General features: G+C 35.7%; 1 protein-coding gene across 5 annotated transcripts in view; it reads right to left on the reverse strand.

Annotated features, from left to right (window-relative positions):
• The window catches only part of PDE4D (phosphodiesterase 4D), a 674,141-nt gene that overhangs the window by 284,259 nt on the left and 373,213 nt on the right, over positions 1-16,669 (reverse strand). Inside the window, exon 1 of one of the 5 annotated variants that reach the window (XM_038170328.2) lies at positions 13,846-14,798. The exons of the other annotated variants lie outside the window; for them this stretch is intronic. Coding sequence (XP_038026256.1) covers positions 13,846-13,892 — 47 coding nt within the window. The 5' untranslated portion in view covers positions 13,893-14,798. Of the gene's footprint in view, positions 1-13,845; positions 14,799-16,669 lie in introns of those variants that run through there. 5 annotated transcript variants of the gene reach the window in all.

Genomic DNA, 16,669 nt, shown 5'->3' on the forward strand with positions numbered 1-16,669 from the left:
TAATGAAAATCAATGCAAACAAACAACCAAAGTACCAAACATTACAGAAGATATATATATTAAAAACAAAGAACAACAAAACAAACAAAGAAACAAACAAAAAGAGCATTTCTCATATAGGACACAGATTATGTGCTTGGGAAACTTATATGGAAGTTGTTGAACCCACATCTTTTAAAATGTCAATCTATCTTTTGCCTGTAGTGAGGATAAGCAAGAAATATTCTAAGATATTGCCAAATATAGTACCTAAATCAAAATAGAAACTCTTTATATAACTGAATGAGATAGAAGAATCCTGCATTCCTGTCACCATAATTCATGTATTATACTCTGCTTCTGACAGATACACACAAAGAAACTAAAGTGATATAAAATTTCACCCAAATATGCCATGAATAATGAAAGAGAAAATTAGTCTGTCAGTGAAAGATATTCAAGTTGGTAGTATCTATTTAGAATGTTAGCAAAAAAGCCTACTATATTTCTTTTGATTACGTAGTTTATTGGAAAACATAAGAAAGCAGAAAATTCAGAGATAGATGTATTTTTTCTAGGCTTGCAGTAACAATACAGAAATTCTTGAACTAAAATTATAATTTTATTAGATCTGTGATGCAGAGATATTAAGCACATTGTATACTTTAAACTACATTTAACAGATTATTATATTCAGACTATTTTATAGAGATATTTCATGACAGATCAGGTTAGAAATATTTGAACTACATAGTCAGCATAGTTAAACTGAAGGTTAACGAAGTTATATTCCATTTTATAATGCAATTTCACTGGATTGTGTCCCACTTTTTTTTAACCAAATGAAATATTAGTCCTGTGTATTAACAGATTATATTATAATGTGATATGGAAAAGGAAAAGGAATTTTGCAAATAAAGCTGCTGAAGTAACTAGATTTTTGATTCAGCTATCTAATTAAAAAAATTAAAAATCAATTTGGATTATTCATAAATTATTTTAAAACTCTTTTTCTCACCAAGATGAAAAACCTATTGAGAAAAGAAGCTGCTGCTAAGAACAGCATAATTTATTAAACAGCTTGCCCAAGAGACAATGGGATCTATATTTAATTCCTTCCTTTGTTTGCCCTATTCACCGTGTTACAGAACAACTAAGATACAAGTATTCTACACACAATTTAACAATTTAACAATTTAACAAGAGAAAAGAACATAAAGATAACCACATTAGATTACCCCACAGCCTAGTGTTTAGGGCACTATACAGGACTATGGAATGGTGGAAAACTTAAATATAAGATTCTGCTCTTGTTCTGGTAGAAGAGGGTGCCATCAAAATCTTAAACTCCTGTTTGATCTTGGTAGACTGCTCCTATGCATCCCCATTTTAACAGTTAACACTATCCATGCAATTTAAGCCAAATTTGATACTTGTATTGACTGAAGTCACACATTCAAATTACAGTATTAACAATCAAAATGGAAGGATAACCTATATGGGTATCAAAGATAATATAAAATAAACTTATAGTTTACATTTACACAATTTACTTAGTGTTTATACTACAGATACAATACAGGAATTACTTGAAAGTTCTCGGTTGTTCCACTAAAGCACTTTTATTAGATCCCTGTTATTAGATCCCTGCTACAGTTTAGTCCTCAGAAAAGAAAGGTTACTACTTCATTTTTATAAATATAGCAGACACCACATAATATCATTTGGAGTTCTTTCAGAAGGAAATCCAAACATGATTTAAACTTCCAGAGAGACAAAAAATGTCATTAAATGAATTCATTCACCAGAAAGAAACTTGAAATCAGAAGGAAAATTCTGGGTGATGCAATCAACTCCCCTGCTGTTACAGGCTTCAAATCATACAACTATTCTCATAGCTAATTTTAGCATGCAACAATTGATTACTTCCATACTTTCCTCCAATATGCTATTGGAAGGCTGTTCCAGAGTCTCTTTTGTCTGATAGAGTTTAGGAGTACTCTGATTTCCAGCCTACAGATCCTAGTGGACAATTAAAACCCATTGATTTGTTGTATTGTGCCAGCACAGCTCCATCACAGAAATATTAGAATATCTAATGCAACTGTGGCTGCCTGGCAGCAACACCTCCTGGCAGGTATGTTTTAACTTGCTCTTCAATGATAAAGGATTGACAAGCATGACATTTCTCTTACCAACTGAAGCACATCTTTATCAAGAATAACTTTACTATTTATTTATTTATTTAAACAAGAATCCTTAAAAAATCTGCAGCCTACCATCTGCCACCACTGGTGATACATACCACATAGGTATGTATCTAGTATACAACTCTCTGCTGTTTTCCATTTAATTTCACAATACCTAAGGAATTGTTATGTTATGTTCTGTAGCTGAAAACCTTTATGCAGAAACAAATACATTGCTAAACATGCTGTAATCCCCAGAGGAGGGAAAAAAAATTATTTTTTTTTTACTTATTTCCTTGTTCTGTCTTCTTATGTAGACAGAAAAAAAATCAACAAAATCAATTATTTTTCCCCAGAAAATGCAATTACATCAATTCACAAAAGTCCATGTACAAAAACCCTTAATTCTTGCTTCAAAAATTCTATATGTACTTTTCATGTTTGATCCTACAAGAAACTCAGAAAGCTAGACAAAATATCCTTGTTATTTCTCTAGACATGCAAGACAATCTTTATTCAAAGTATGCCCTAAATATATTAATGATAGTGCAAAATTTACATGGATAATAGGACATTTGCATGGACATCAAAGTCTCTTTTGGTATCATAAATTTTTTCCTGTGTTCAGCTGTGGTGACCCCATCACAAGAAGGACATGGACATGCTAGAGAGTCCAGAGAGGATGATCAAGGGGCTGGAGCACATCTCCTATGAAGACAGGCTGAGGGAGTTGGGGCTGCTCAGACTGGAGAAGAGAAGGTTCCAGGGAGACCTTGTTGCAGCCTTCCAGTACCTAAAGGGGTCCTACAAGAAAGCTGGAAAGGGGAGAAGGGGGGAACTCAGGGAGTATAGTAATAGGACACAGGAATGGCTTTAAACTAAAAGAGGATTTAGATTTGCTATTCAAAAAAAATCTTTACTCCTAAGAGGTGAGGGACTGACACAGGCTGCCCAGAGAAGCTGTGGATGCCCCATTCCAGGAAGTGTTCAAGGCCAGGCTGGACGAGGCTTTGGGCAGCCTTGTCTGGTGGGAGGTGTCCCTGCCCATAGCAGGGGGGTTGGAACTGGATGATATTTAAGCTCCTTTCCAAACCAAACCATCCTATGATTTTGTGATTCTATGAAATAATGTATCTATTAAAACCTGTAGCAGTCACTATTGCTAATAAAATCTCATTCCAACAACACTGGCATTCCAACATCGTATGACATTCCAACAACATATGTTCATGAAAGCAAGAACTACTGCATATTCAAACAAACATTTTTTCCTCATAAATTTAGGCATACTTATAAATGATATGATTCTGTGCTTTCTGTAACTGACCATTAAAACACTGAGTACATTTTCAGCAAGAAAATTACGGTATTTGATGACTTGATCTGATGAGGTTTTAAAGGTTGTCTCATGCTTTCCAAATCCTTGCTGTTATCGATACTATTGATAATGGAAAAGAATAGCATAACTGAACTAGCCTGACATTTTATATATAACTCTCTTCAAGAGTTCATAGGCAGATTAAGCACTGAAGATCTGCACGAAACTTTGTAAATACTCAGAATAGGAAAATCTATGGTTTATATAAATATTCGTTCATTATCACCACAAATTCCAAATTCCATTCTATCTGTATTTCTGTCCTGATGACAGATGTTTCTACACCTGTAAATATGCAACAGAGTTAACTGACTTTAGTTTCACGGTAAACATGAATTTCAACAGAAAGTTGTTGCACTAAGAATGTGAAGCCTAGGCACCACCCTCTGTACACTGACAGTCTTCCACATCCTTATTTTGAGGGTACAAATAGCAACAAGCATTGAGCTGATGGGGATTTCTGCAAGGGCTTTGCCAGCTGCAACGAGGATGGAGCAAAGAGCCAAAACACATAAATCCTTCCCTCAGCAAAAGCACAATCTGAAGGCACTTTCTTAATAACACTGTGGTTTGGTTGGTTGGTTGGTTTTGTTTTGTTTTGTTTTTGAGGGGGGGGGGGGGAGAGAAATCTCATATAAATATATACATTCAAATGCAAGTCCCAAAGCACTTCTTCCTGTCCAGCATTCTGCCTCTGTTCCCTTGACTGATAATGAGTGACATACCTGTGAATACATAGGTGACAAATGGCCGCGCAGGAAAGCAATGAACTTAAACTCACAGTCCCAAGTATGCTTAGGTATTTATATTTTTCAAGTCTAAATCTTTATCAAAAGTACTCAATAAGGAGTTGAGTAGTAATGTTGGGAGAAGCTGAGGGAGTTTAGAAGTGAAACATTTGAATGACTGATGGAAAGAAAAATTTGAGTATCTTGAAATTAATTGAGTATTTTTATTTTCCCTAGGGATTTGTTTGTTCATTTGTTTTCAGACACTACCATCTGTCTGGTCAGATCTCCTCTAAATACTGATCTAAAAGTAAATCCTGAAATTAAAAGTATGTTGGTTCATTGGCATGTATTCTATTTCAGGAAGTGCATTCATTTCAAAATAATATATATATATATATATATATATATATATAATATACATATTTATTTTATATATATAATAGATATATTTATTTATTTATTGACTCTGTATAATGAACATAAAGGCCTAGGTATCCAAACTTATTGTAGAGTTGTCTGAACCAATGGTTCAAAAATGTGTATTAAGCAAAACTCTTAAAACTTTTATTCATATTCACTTTGCAGAGGATAAGCAGTGCTCTAAATTATCTTCTGTAAAATCCTTCTTCCACTTCATGGAACAAGTGAGAGAGCCTCTAGCTGGTACAATCCCTACTTTATTATGACTTAATCTCTGATTCCTGCTTGGCTGCCATAAATAGCCATACATTAGCTCAGCTGCAGATCAGCGTGCATACCTTTTTGTGACTGTGGTATTCCCAGTGGCAGTTACTTTGCCACAAGCCACATCTACTTGCAAAATGCAATCCTAGAGAAGGAAATATGACCAGGCTGTGAGGATTATACTGTGTCTTGAGACTCCATTCATGTTAAAGAAACTAGCAGACAGATCACCAACATATGCTGTAATAATTTAAGCTTCCCAGAAGTTAAAATTTGAAAATGTTTATTATGTAGATAACCAACACAGCACCTTAAATGCCCTTTTATCCAGACAGATCTTCCTAGCAAATAATTACGGCCAGATATCCCAAACTAATCCCCATGTTAAAATTGCCTATTTTTGGAAATGGCAATTTCAGTATTTGTAGGCTGGATATTCCAAATACTCTTGGATTAGAAAGTGGGGAAAGATCAGAGGTCCTTAACAACCTTCCTTCTTTGGGGGGTTGTTAGGGTTATTATGCTTTCATCGGACAGGTCAGTCTGCTGCAGTTTACTCCATGTAGGAGGTGATGAACATTTTGTATGGCAATTATCCAAAGGGCTTGGAAATTCTTTAGGGAGAACTGCAGTCACTGATGTACTTTTACCCTGAAGAATGTTCCAGAGCCACTTCTGATCAAAATCCCAAATGGGAATAAGGAAAGATGACGTATTTGTTAATCGGTAACCTTCGCCTATGCTCCCCTTGAAGATCTCTGAGTCAGAGTACGGTCAAGAGAACTACTGTCTCACAAAATTAGGTAACTTGCAAGAAATTCAGAAGGGCTGAAACAATGCACTGTGGTCTAAGATGCATAAAGAGATATCTTAAGAAAATGTTCAGTTGGTCAATAATTGGTCAGTACCATAACTACAGCTGAAGTCTAGATACACCTGTTTAAATTTTCCCTTTAAAATAACACCATAGTAAGAAACATGGTTAACCTGTTACTGTTAATGTCTCAAGTATTGAGACAAACTAAATGAAAATATCACCACCATTAATCATTTCATAACTAAAATTTACTCAATTCTTTGAAATCAATAGCTGCCTATGGAGAATACAGCTGGATACACAGGCAAGCAAAACCAGTTTTTGAAACAAGTCTTCCCTATTACTTATACATACCACAGGAGTATGTGAAATTTCATTGATGGTTCTACCAACTCTAAACAGCAAGGCTATTTCACCACAAAGTTCTTGTCCAGCTTTGAATTTGCAAGGCATATTATAGGTGTGTTGTAATTGTTTTCAGTTTAAAGGTAATTAAATTCTGAAAACTTTAAATTCCTTTTGAATAACACAAGGTATACCAGCACCACCAGAAAACAAATTAATCCTTAAAAAAGCTGATGGTTAAAGAACTCATTCTTTAATATTTATTCCAATAAATTATCAAAGAGAAATAAATCCCATAATAATGTGAAATAAGACTCATGAAAGTAATGTAATACAAAATTTTATGATTCTAAGACACAACACAGAATATCTTTTTCCTTAAAATAATCCAAAAATTGTATGATTATTCTCAAGGCATGGAACTGACCTTGGAATTCCAGCAAGTAACTGTTGTGTCAAACCCAACAACTTGTAAAGATCGGAAAATGTTAGAGTTACGTCCATATGATAAGCGTAGGTAACTTTTAATCCTTAGCTACTGACAGTGTAAAAATGTGTTTGCATTTAACATCAAAGAACATTTGTCGATGGCTGAAATTAAGAATTTGACAATAACTATGTAAGAATCAATGGAAAGAGGGTAAGAGTCACCTCTTTTCATCTCAATAAGAATCATCTGCTTTCCTGAAGGGGACAAGCTGTCATCTGTCATATCAAAGCAACCAAGTTAAAAGGAGACAATATAAAATAATACAGTTTAAATTCCTTCAGACAATTGAGAATAGGAAGCCATGCTACTTCAGAAAAAAAAAAATGAAACCACCTCCATGTTTTCCGTAAAGTTACTGAATGTTATCATACAGTAAAATTCAAGTTGGAATATAGAAAGAATAGAGACTCTCCTTTTGAGAGGTGAGCTAAGCTAAGTAAACAAACGGAAAAAGACAGTTTCCTTTGAACAACAGAATTTGAGACTCAGGAATACTTTGTATCACTATACCTTTCTAGTGTTTGAATATCATTAATATGATATTCAAATATCTGTTCCCAGTAGAAAGAGGATTTCTGCCACTTAAAAATAGTTACCAGTTTCCTAAGCAAAGTAGTACATTTCTTTTTTCAGATGTTAGGGCTCAATTATATCCACTCCTTTGAAATTTTGTTTTTTTGCATACTTCATTTTGCCAACCCCATGGACATGAAAAATTATTCCATTTATTAACAGCTACTGACCAATAGCTTTTACTGGAAATAGTCTCATCTCCTTTCAGGTTAACATAAAAACTATCTTAAAGTGTTCTGCTGTTATCAAAGAGTTAATCCAGTCATATAAAAGTATCAAGCATCATGTATTCTGTTCAGGTTTCAGCAGACAATACTGAAATCCAATTAGTATTAACGTAAAAAATGTCATTTGCATAGGGTACAAGCTAAACCTGGCTATTTATATTTTAATGAGATTAAAGAATAATGAGTCATAAATTATATTTGTTGACCAACCTTCTTCAGTTTGGAAACATTAGCTTTTAGTGTTTCTTCTCTTCCCACTCTCTAATCTCCTCTACTCCCTGCTCCCATATAACATGTTGAACTAAAATAATAAATATTAATGGACAAGTCTTTGGTTGTCTCCAAATGCCAAGTATGTAGATCTCAAGTAAACCTGAACCAGAATACTTAAAACTATAACTTCTTTTCCCGGTAGAAGCCAAATTCCTACCCTGAAATGACCCCATCTGTGAATTAAAAACTTACCCTTTTAACACAGATCAAAGAATTTAGAAACAATATAAGAATCCAGAAATTTACTTAAATGAAATGTAAGTAATACGCGATATATAAGTAACATATTTAATATAACAATCTTTTTTTTTTTTTCATTAGTACCATAGTTTAAAAAGTTGTGATGTAAGGTAATTTTTACTGAGTCAAAGTACAGGTAGAGATTAATTCTTCTCAAAGAAAAAGAGAAGGTGGCTCTTTGATAGCAGGCACGAGTGAAGAGACAGTAGAGGAACTGCATAATCAACAGAGGGTTTGAGTAAAAAAAGCTTAAATTACTTTCTACTATTGTGACTTAAGCTAACAAGAAGGCTAAAATCTGAGAAGACATAAATCAGGATTATATAGAGAGAAAATAAGACTTTCTGAAAGATTATAAGATCCTTCAAGAAACAACTTGACTAACTTAGCCTGAAAATGACTGGTTAAAAAAGATGGGTGTGAGCTACAGCAAAATGTTGTCTGTTAACTACCCAGTCATTACAGTATATAAAGAAAAGCACATTCAGTATATCCAGGGGAGACCATGAAAAAATGGAAACAATTCAGAATGTGCCCATTATGCTTTCTGATAATTTTCACAAATACATACAAAACTGTTACGGTGTTATAACAAACTACTTTACCACTACTTAGAGCAACATACATACACAGATGGTTATACTGTATATAAATATATATGTATATCTACAAATATATATGTAAAAGTGCGTGTATATATAAATATATAATGACATTCTGGAACAAAAATAGCAATAGAAATCTACTGTGCTCTATCTAACCCTGTCAAGACACAGTGTTTCAAAGTATTTTCAGTCCAAATTAACTAAACAAACCAGGTAGCGCATCCAAATGACAGAGTTATGCAATAACTTCATTGATCATAAACTTAGGACAGAAGAGCAAAAGATAGGCTTTGGCAGAGTAGGATTCCACTGTGAACTAAAAATTGTCATTCCACATTCCTCCTCACATATTGCAAATCCTAAATTTTAAGGGGCAAAATCAGAGTTTGAATCACTTCCAGAAAGTGAAGATGAATACACTAGTCATTCAAATAAATAAATAAATAAATGAAAAAAAAAAAAAAAAGTTAAATGATTCTAGAATAGCAGATTGAAATCCCAACAGGATGCTAATCTGTCTAGGACCAAAAGTCCCAAAGTGAGTCACTACACAGTTTGCATTAGTTCATAAGGTTACATTTTCATTCCTGCATATAAATTTTACTTGCAGAAGTGCCATAACTATTGCGTGGAAAACTATAGAGCACTTCTGTGGTAAAGGATGTAATTTTTATATACGGATACAGATAGATACAGATCCAGCCTATCCATCAGGAGCATTGTCAGGCTTAGGTGAATAGTATCTCAGGAGCACTTCTGTTTTTTTGCATGGCTGCAAGTGAAAGCTTGGCTAATACGAATGATAGAAAAATAAATCCTTGCCCTAGTTCCATATGGTAAAAATATTTTCATCTCTTCACTGCAACTCAGCATATTAAACACTTTAGGTGCTACTGGTCAGCCAAGTTGTTAGCAATATGAAGCAAAAGGCAATAGATGTCTTAAAATGAAACTCTTTGTTTCATTTGGTATATAGACCTTACTAAACTCATCATAACTTCAACAATGCCTGAAGCAAAGCAACACCTGTTATTGAGCATAAGAAAACATGGAATAAGGTGACCTTTCATACTTAGCAGTACTGTGAAAACCTACTGGTCATAGAAGATTAAACAAACTTTTTAATCTCAGGAAGCTTTCTTCTTAGTTTAACAAATCATGTTTGTTTGTTTTTTTCCCCCTCCAAGCGTCAGTTTCAAATCCAGATTTCCGAAGGAAGAATTGCTATATTCCTCTGAGGTTTTTATATTAATGTCTTAAGTCTAAAATACTAAAATCTAGTAAAATACTGCACTGAAAAGCAGTTCAGAAAGAAACTTCATTTTTTCCACAAACGTTCTAGAACAAACATATAAGAAAATAACTGTGTAAAACATTTCATTCTGGTTTGGGTTAGAAGAAAAGAGTCCTAACTGTTTGGCATAGTGTTGTTCAGACTCAGTTCCAAATGATTAATTAGTGAGCTTTGGTGACTCAACATGTCCTAAGGATGTACCAAAAGTTCATGCATTAGGATTGAGATCTTCATTTCCATCAGTTTTCTTCACAGTTACAGATTGTCCTGTTCTCACAAAATGGAAGGACCTGTGTAATATTGGTAAGTCAAACCATTTTGGCTGGCCAAAACCTATGTGGGTTTCTATAAAATGTATAAACAAACAATTTAGTATCATTACTTTTGAATTCTGGGAACAAAAGAAGACAGAATCATAGGAACAATTGCATTCATTCAGGGATTTACTAAGGTGTTTTTCAAAAAGCTAGTTAGTCAAAAAATTAATCTAAAACAAACAATAGCACGAAATGAGATACACTCATCTCAATTTGCCGTGGATGAACCATATAGAACAACAATGATCAAATCAAGTATATATAGCAGGATTAAATAGGAACCAAGAAAGGATATATATATTTTTCTTATTCATTGCCTTGATAAGCAAATTAAATTTCATTAAATCTCATTAGCATGAAAGCTGGCATAAAAGGATGGATTCATAGGCTGATTTTGTTTACTCAGAAAAATTGGTGTGTTCACCTGTATATTAATTTCAAACCTTTATCAACTTAAAAAACAGAAGTTCTTTAACACAGGTTTTTCAATTCTACTTTTCCTATGGTAAAACTAAAAGGCATGTGCAATATTTGTTTACTCAATTAGGAAAGCCAAAATTGAATACAATGTTTATCTTTATTTGGTTTGACATCAAAAAGGCAGATAAATGTAATGGAAAGGAAAGCTAGGTTATACAATTCAGCAGTAAATGTTTCTAAAATTGTTTTCAATGTGAACGGCAGTAAGCTGCATGCTGTTAATACATAATTTATGTTATACAGTGTGCAGTGTGGTAACTAGTTATAAAATCTTATTCTTCCTTCTACTATCATCATGTTTCTCACTGTTACTCAGACTAGCTTTATCCTCACCTGGGACAACACTTGCCCCAACCACTGTACCCCTTTAATTGTACGTGTTTTATATTTGCTTCTCTGCAACTCATACTGCCTGAAACAGCTCCTGACAAAATGCCTCCTTTTTGTCTACTCCATTCTCATTTCTATGCCCTTTAAAGTACGTTCAGATTATAGCTACCTTTATCTGCCTGATACAGTTTCGATCCCAGTTGTGCAGCCAGGGAACATATATATTTTATAGCTGGTTTTGGATAGCAGTCAATTCCTTTCTATTACTAACGTTACCAGGACGGTTCAGATACTGGAGTTCTCACCATACCTCCAAAAGCTTCTGGGTTCACATTTAAACCCTGCTGTTAAGGGCCACCAGCTTTATGCTGTTCTTACCCTAAACCCTCTTAGAGGACCAAACACACAGAAACACATCCACCCCCTTGGCTCGTATGTCACACTGATAAAAAAACAACTTTCAAAGGGGTTTATTTTTTATCTCCCTCTTTCTCCCCGCTATTCCAAGGAGAACTATCACATGACAGCATAGTGTATGTCTCACAGGTATAGAAGATACCTTTAAAAAGCAACATCTCTAAGGTACAGAATATTATTAGTTCTACTTCTGAAACACATGAATCTGCATGCAGATGAAGATTACAAATTATCATAAAGTACATGATGCTGGCCACAAAACAGCTTTGATGTGTTGCATCAGCACGGGGGAAGCGTTATTAAAAGACTACCAACTTATATTTGTATTAAACACAAAACTAATTGGGTCCCATGGTATATATCATTTCCTTTATCTTTATTATCATCCTTTAATGGACAGAAATCTGAAAGTAGCATAAGGTGAAGTTATATACATATAGAAGAACACTTTATGACAATTACAATTCACAAAAGAAAAGGTTGCCATACCTGATAGGCAAAGCATAGATTTGTGAAGGTTCAGAATTTAAAAAACAAAAGAAAACTATGACTGGCAGGTTAAAATTATGTTACCCAAAAATGCTCCTTACAAACCTACTGTAGCATGAATAAGCAAATTTGCCAGTTCTCCAAGTCTTGAGGAACTAGCACAGGCTAAAAATGTTTCAACACTAAGTTAAGGTATAGCATTCAGTAAACACAAACATAGGCATGGTACAGTTTCCATTGACTTAAAATACTAAACATAGGTCATCTAATTAAATTCATTTAATTGCCTCAGCAAACACTTCTGCCACAGTCTTGCCTAGACAAGGGGTGCATGTTCTGTGGCAAACAGCATGGGGCTGGGAAGGAGCACTCAGGGAAAACAGCTAACTACATTTTAGAGAGGATAAATAAAAGAGTTGGTTTGCTCAAAATCCATTTCAGAAGACTGTAGACTTTGTGTTGTTTTAAAACCATTTAGACAGAAGATAGACCCTGAGGGCTAAAATGTTCTTAAAATTATTGCTCTAAGTTATTAAAAACAGAAGTAGGCCAAATTCTTAGAAGACAAAGGAAATTGTCTTCCTGTTAGGTGTGCAGTCCAGTACCCTTTCCAACACATTTTGCTAAATAAACTGCCAAGAGAGAAAGATTAAACATATTAAAGATCACATTGTTAATTTTCCTTGGTGACCAGAAGTTGGCTATAAAATGTTTTTTTATGTAAGCTAAAATGGTCTTAGGTGGAATAAAATGTAATGAAAAACAGTGCATGCATCAAAAGGGAAGTGAGTCTACCAATTATTTATTAAAATTAAAGTAATAAAAGAAAACGAGCAGCCAGAGCATCACACACCCCTTCCCCCTCCCTCCCCCCCCATAATCTGACAGTCTGCTTGCAGGCTCCTGCCATTGGCTCTGCGCACAGGAGCCGGCGCCTCTGACAAATGACACTCAGCTGACGCCAGCGCTGGTGCTGCCAGGCACCAGGGTCTCAATTTTTATACTGTTCCTCTTAAATACAACTTTAAAATGTCATAAAAAGGATTTGGCCTTAAGAACTCTACTAACATGTTTCCTGGGGAAAATTCTTCCTGCAAATTAGTCATATACAGAGGCTAACATACACTGAGGACATATCTTTCAAAAATACATGCACATGAAGCCAATCTCACAACTTGAATGCAAATTTTCTCCAGTGAGCTTCCATAATTATGTTTGCCATTAAGAGACTCAATATTTACCCAATGAACACAAGTTTTCTGCAAAACTATTCTTGCATTAGATAATGTTCACTAAGCACTAATCAAGACAAATTCCAATATAAAGAGCATGACATGACGCAACAACCACTGGTAGAATTTATAAGCAAGTCAACTGCACTGTATTGCAAAGAAAGTTACAGAGAAAGACTGTTCAGTGAACAAGAACTATGTATGTCTGTGGTTTAGCAAGGAAACAGATGTTTTAATGATGATAAAGGGATTTTAATGCTATGTGACTGTCTTCCAAACACACAAAAACCTACCAGAAAAATGAATTGAAGATTACTGTATTATCATATGAATGAACATTTTTTCCTGTTTTCAGGCCACTTGAATGTATAGAAATAAGCTCCAGGGCAAACAACACAATATGAAAGGACGAAAATACATCTTCATCATTTCCATCTAGTAATGCTAAGAAAGAAGTGGGAAGTATTTCTGTACCTTTGATACAAAAAGAAAATATGTTTCTCTGCTCAAAAGGCTTTTACCTTATAGGAAAGCATGACCATTACAATTCCATTTCTATCACTTGTCTCTTCTGTACAGGCAAAGGAGTGCCAAACATATTACTTCAGCAGTACTATCTCTGTGAGATTCTCATAGCCCAGTTAGTCCTCATTTGACATTAATGTGGGAAAAAACACAGCATCTGGTACTTGCCATGGTATTTTGCAAACAAGCATTTTGAGTTTAACAATCTGTAATGTGTATTGATTACTCACCATATCCATGAATGCCTCCTAAAGGGAAAATTATTCACATGCATCATGTTCACAGATCTTCCAACATCAGTGTTTTCCTTGTCAGACAGCTTTATCTGTTATGGTATTCATAGATGCATTCCAGAACAACTGCACGAGCAGTTAACAGCAGGGATTATTGCAAGAGTAACTGTAATCCACAAAAATAAAAATTCCCAGGATCTGAAGAAATACTTGTCACAGGGTTTTCTAGGTACATGTCCATCCATTTATGCCTCACTTTCTACTTAAAAATACATTAAACTAATCAGTATACAGAAACAGTATGACAATGCCAACAGTTTGCCTTGATAAAAATCCAAGTGGTTTTAATACGAATTAAAGCATCTTCATATGCAGCATCTTGTACAGTTGGAAAAGGTTAGTCAAAAGGTAGCTTCTTGTCATCCATGCCAGATCAGTGGTGAGAGGAAAACGTGTAACTTCAGATTGCTTTGCCATGTTCGGAAAGGAATATTGCTTTTTCTTCTTTCTTAGACACATATTCATCACTGATCACTCTAATGCAGTTTTCCCTTATTACAAGCCCAGGGAACAGGGTGGTGTTTAATAGCCATGTACAACAAAACCAAACTTCTTTCAGAATTTGATTCTCTGGGTTTATTTCTTCATCTAAGAAAGAAGGAAGGAAGTATGCTTTTTCTGCTCCAAAGAACAGGTCTACAGTTAGAGACCATCATGAGACAAGATCACATCATGATCAAATTCGCTTTTGCTGTCTAACCCCATAAGAAGGCTGTCTGCTCCCTTTAAGTAAAATGACTAAGCTATTGATTCTTGCACTGCAGAACCTAGTTCTCTTTTGATGTTACACTGTACATAAAAATCATGTGCATCATTTTTTATGTTGCAAAACGAAAGCACAGCCTAAAGTCCCGTGTTGTCTGAGAATTCTTTCTCTGCTGTCCTTTTGTTTGTTTTTATTTTTATTTTTCCCACCCACCCCCCACCCCCTTTCCAGTCCAGCTCCCAGCTAGTAGTTATCACTCCTGAAGCTCTGGCAACATCCTCGGGAAAGCTTCTTAATTAAGCCCAAGCTGGAGAGCCGCTTCCTACGCTCCAAGCGCAACGCAGGCAACAGGCTCGCTCTTCCTCGCTGCTGGCAAGGATTTCCAACGTACCCCTAGGGCTCCCGCTGTCCTCGCCCGCTCTGCTCGGCGCTCCGGACACTCGCGGGCTCGGCAGCACCCCGCCTGCAGCGGAGCGGGGCTGGGCTGGGGCTGCGGTGGAGGCAGGCTGCCTGGCGGAGCCGGCGCTGGCGTCAAGGGGGCCCTCTAGGTGGGTTCTCCCGGCACAGCGCCGTCCTGCGCGGCTCTTCCCACCCACGCACGGAGCGGGGAAGGATGGGGCCGTGCGGGGAGCAGAGCACCGGAGCCTTCCTTAAAGCCACCTCTTTCCCCCCCTCGGTGGCTGCGAGCGAGGGGAATGCAGCAATCGAGGGCAGAAAGCAGCGGGCAGTGATGCGCGGAGGAAATAGGCTTTCCTGCGCTGATCCCTGCTGACATTCAAGATACCAAGAAAGGCTTTTATGCTTCATGTGCCCAGGCCGTATACAGTTCGCTTGTCATTCTTTTTTTTTCTTTCTTTCTTTTTTTTTTTTTTTTTAACAAGGTTTACACTGCTTTTTAAACTTCGAATGACCTCCTGCCCTTTTGGACAGGAAATCCTGCAGTTTGGAAGCCAGCTGCAACTTCAATGACATTAAAAGCTGTGATAAAAGTGTGTATTTGATTAGGGTGTGGGTGGACTTGCGAGTAACGTGATAAGATACTGAACTGCACATTTTCATAGATCCTATTTCCTTAAGCTCAGTCCTTTTGCTGCTGTGGCCCTGTTCTACAGTTCCCCAAATTAGTCCTATTAAAGTTGATGCTGTTCTGTAGAAAGAACAAAATATTAGACTACTTGAATGTGATAATGCATTGGCAGTAAAATGTTATTTCTTTTAATTCAGCAACAAAAAGTGAGCTTGTACTGCTGTATACTGCATGCATCTGTACTCTGAGGAGTTAGAGCACCAAAATACAACAGATTTCAGAATTTAAAAGGATTCCAGCAACGTTTATGTCCTGATAATCCATGCAGAACGTTGTTTTTTCATTTTATCATTTAAACATAGCCATGACAGAAAACAGATACAGTGAATTACAAATAGTGAGAATGAAAGTTAGCTTTTTTTAACTAAGAGCTTAAAAACAAAGTCTATAGCCAGGTTCAGTAAGGACATTTGGTATAACTTTTTAAATGACCATGTAAACACTTCATATTTTATGCAAAAAGCACCACCGCCACCACCCCAATCCCAAATTGGCATTAGGAATTTATGCCAAAAGCATTTGAAAAGAGTATAAACAAAACTGTGAAAACTGAAAGGTTGTGTGATTAATCTATCTATATAAAACAACAACAACAAAACATTACCTCTAACTAATCCAGTTTTCTATGGCTTTCTCTAGGCTAGAACCACTTATTATGAAATATTAAGTATGCCAAATGCTACACAAATCTGCACTGTCATTATTATTTCATATTGTACTTGCCTAACTGCATACTTGCCTGATCATTCTTAGGTGCTGACATTTTCCACACTAGACTTACTTTATGAATTGTACTATCTTGAGAAAGAGCTTCTTAACACCAACCTGCCACTAAACACACTTGAAATTCACAGTCTATTCTGCATCTTTGTCATGAGGAAACCAATATATTTGGTTTTCTCTAGTATTAAGTTCAGAGCAAATTATATCCACTGACTCAACTAATTTCATTCAGAAGCAGAGTTGCA

The sequence above is a fragment of the Anas platyrhynchos genome, chromosome Z (assembly GCF_047663525.1).
Source record: "Anas platyrhynchos isolate ZD024472 breed Pekin duck chromosome Z, IASCAAS_PekinDuck_T2T, whole genome shotgun sequence".
Taxonomy (NCBI): Eukaryota; Metazoa; Chordata; class Aves; order Anseriformes; family Anatidae; genus Anas; species Anas platyrhynchos.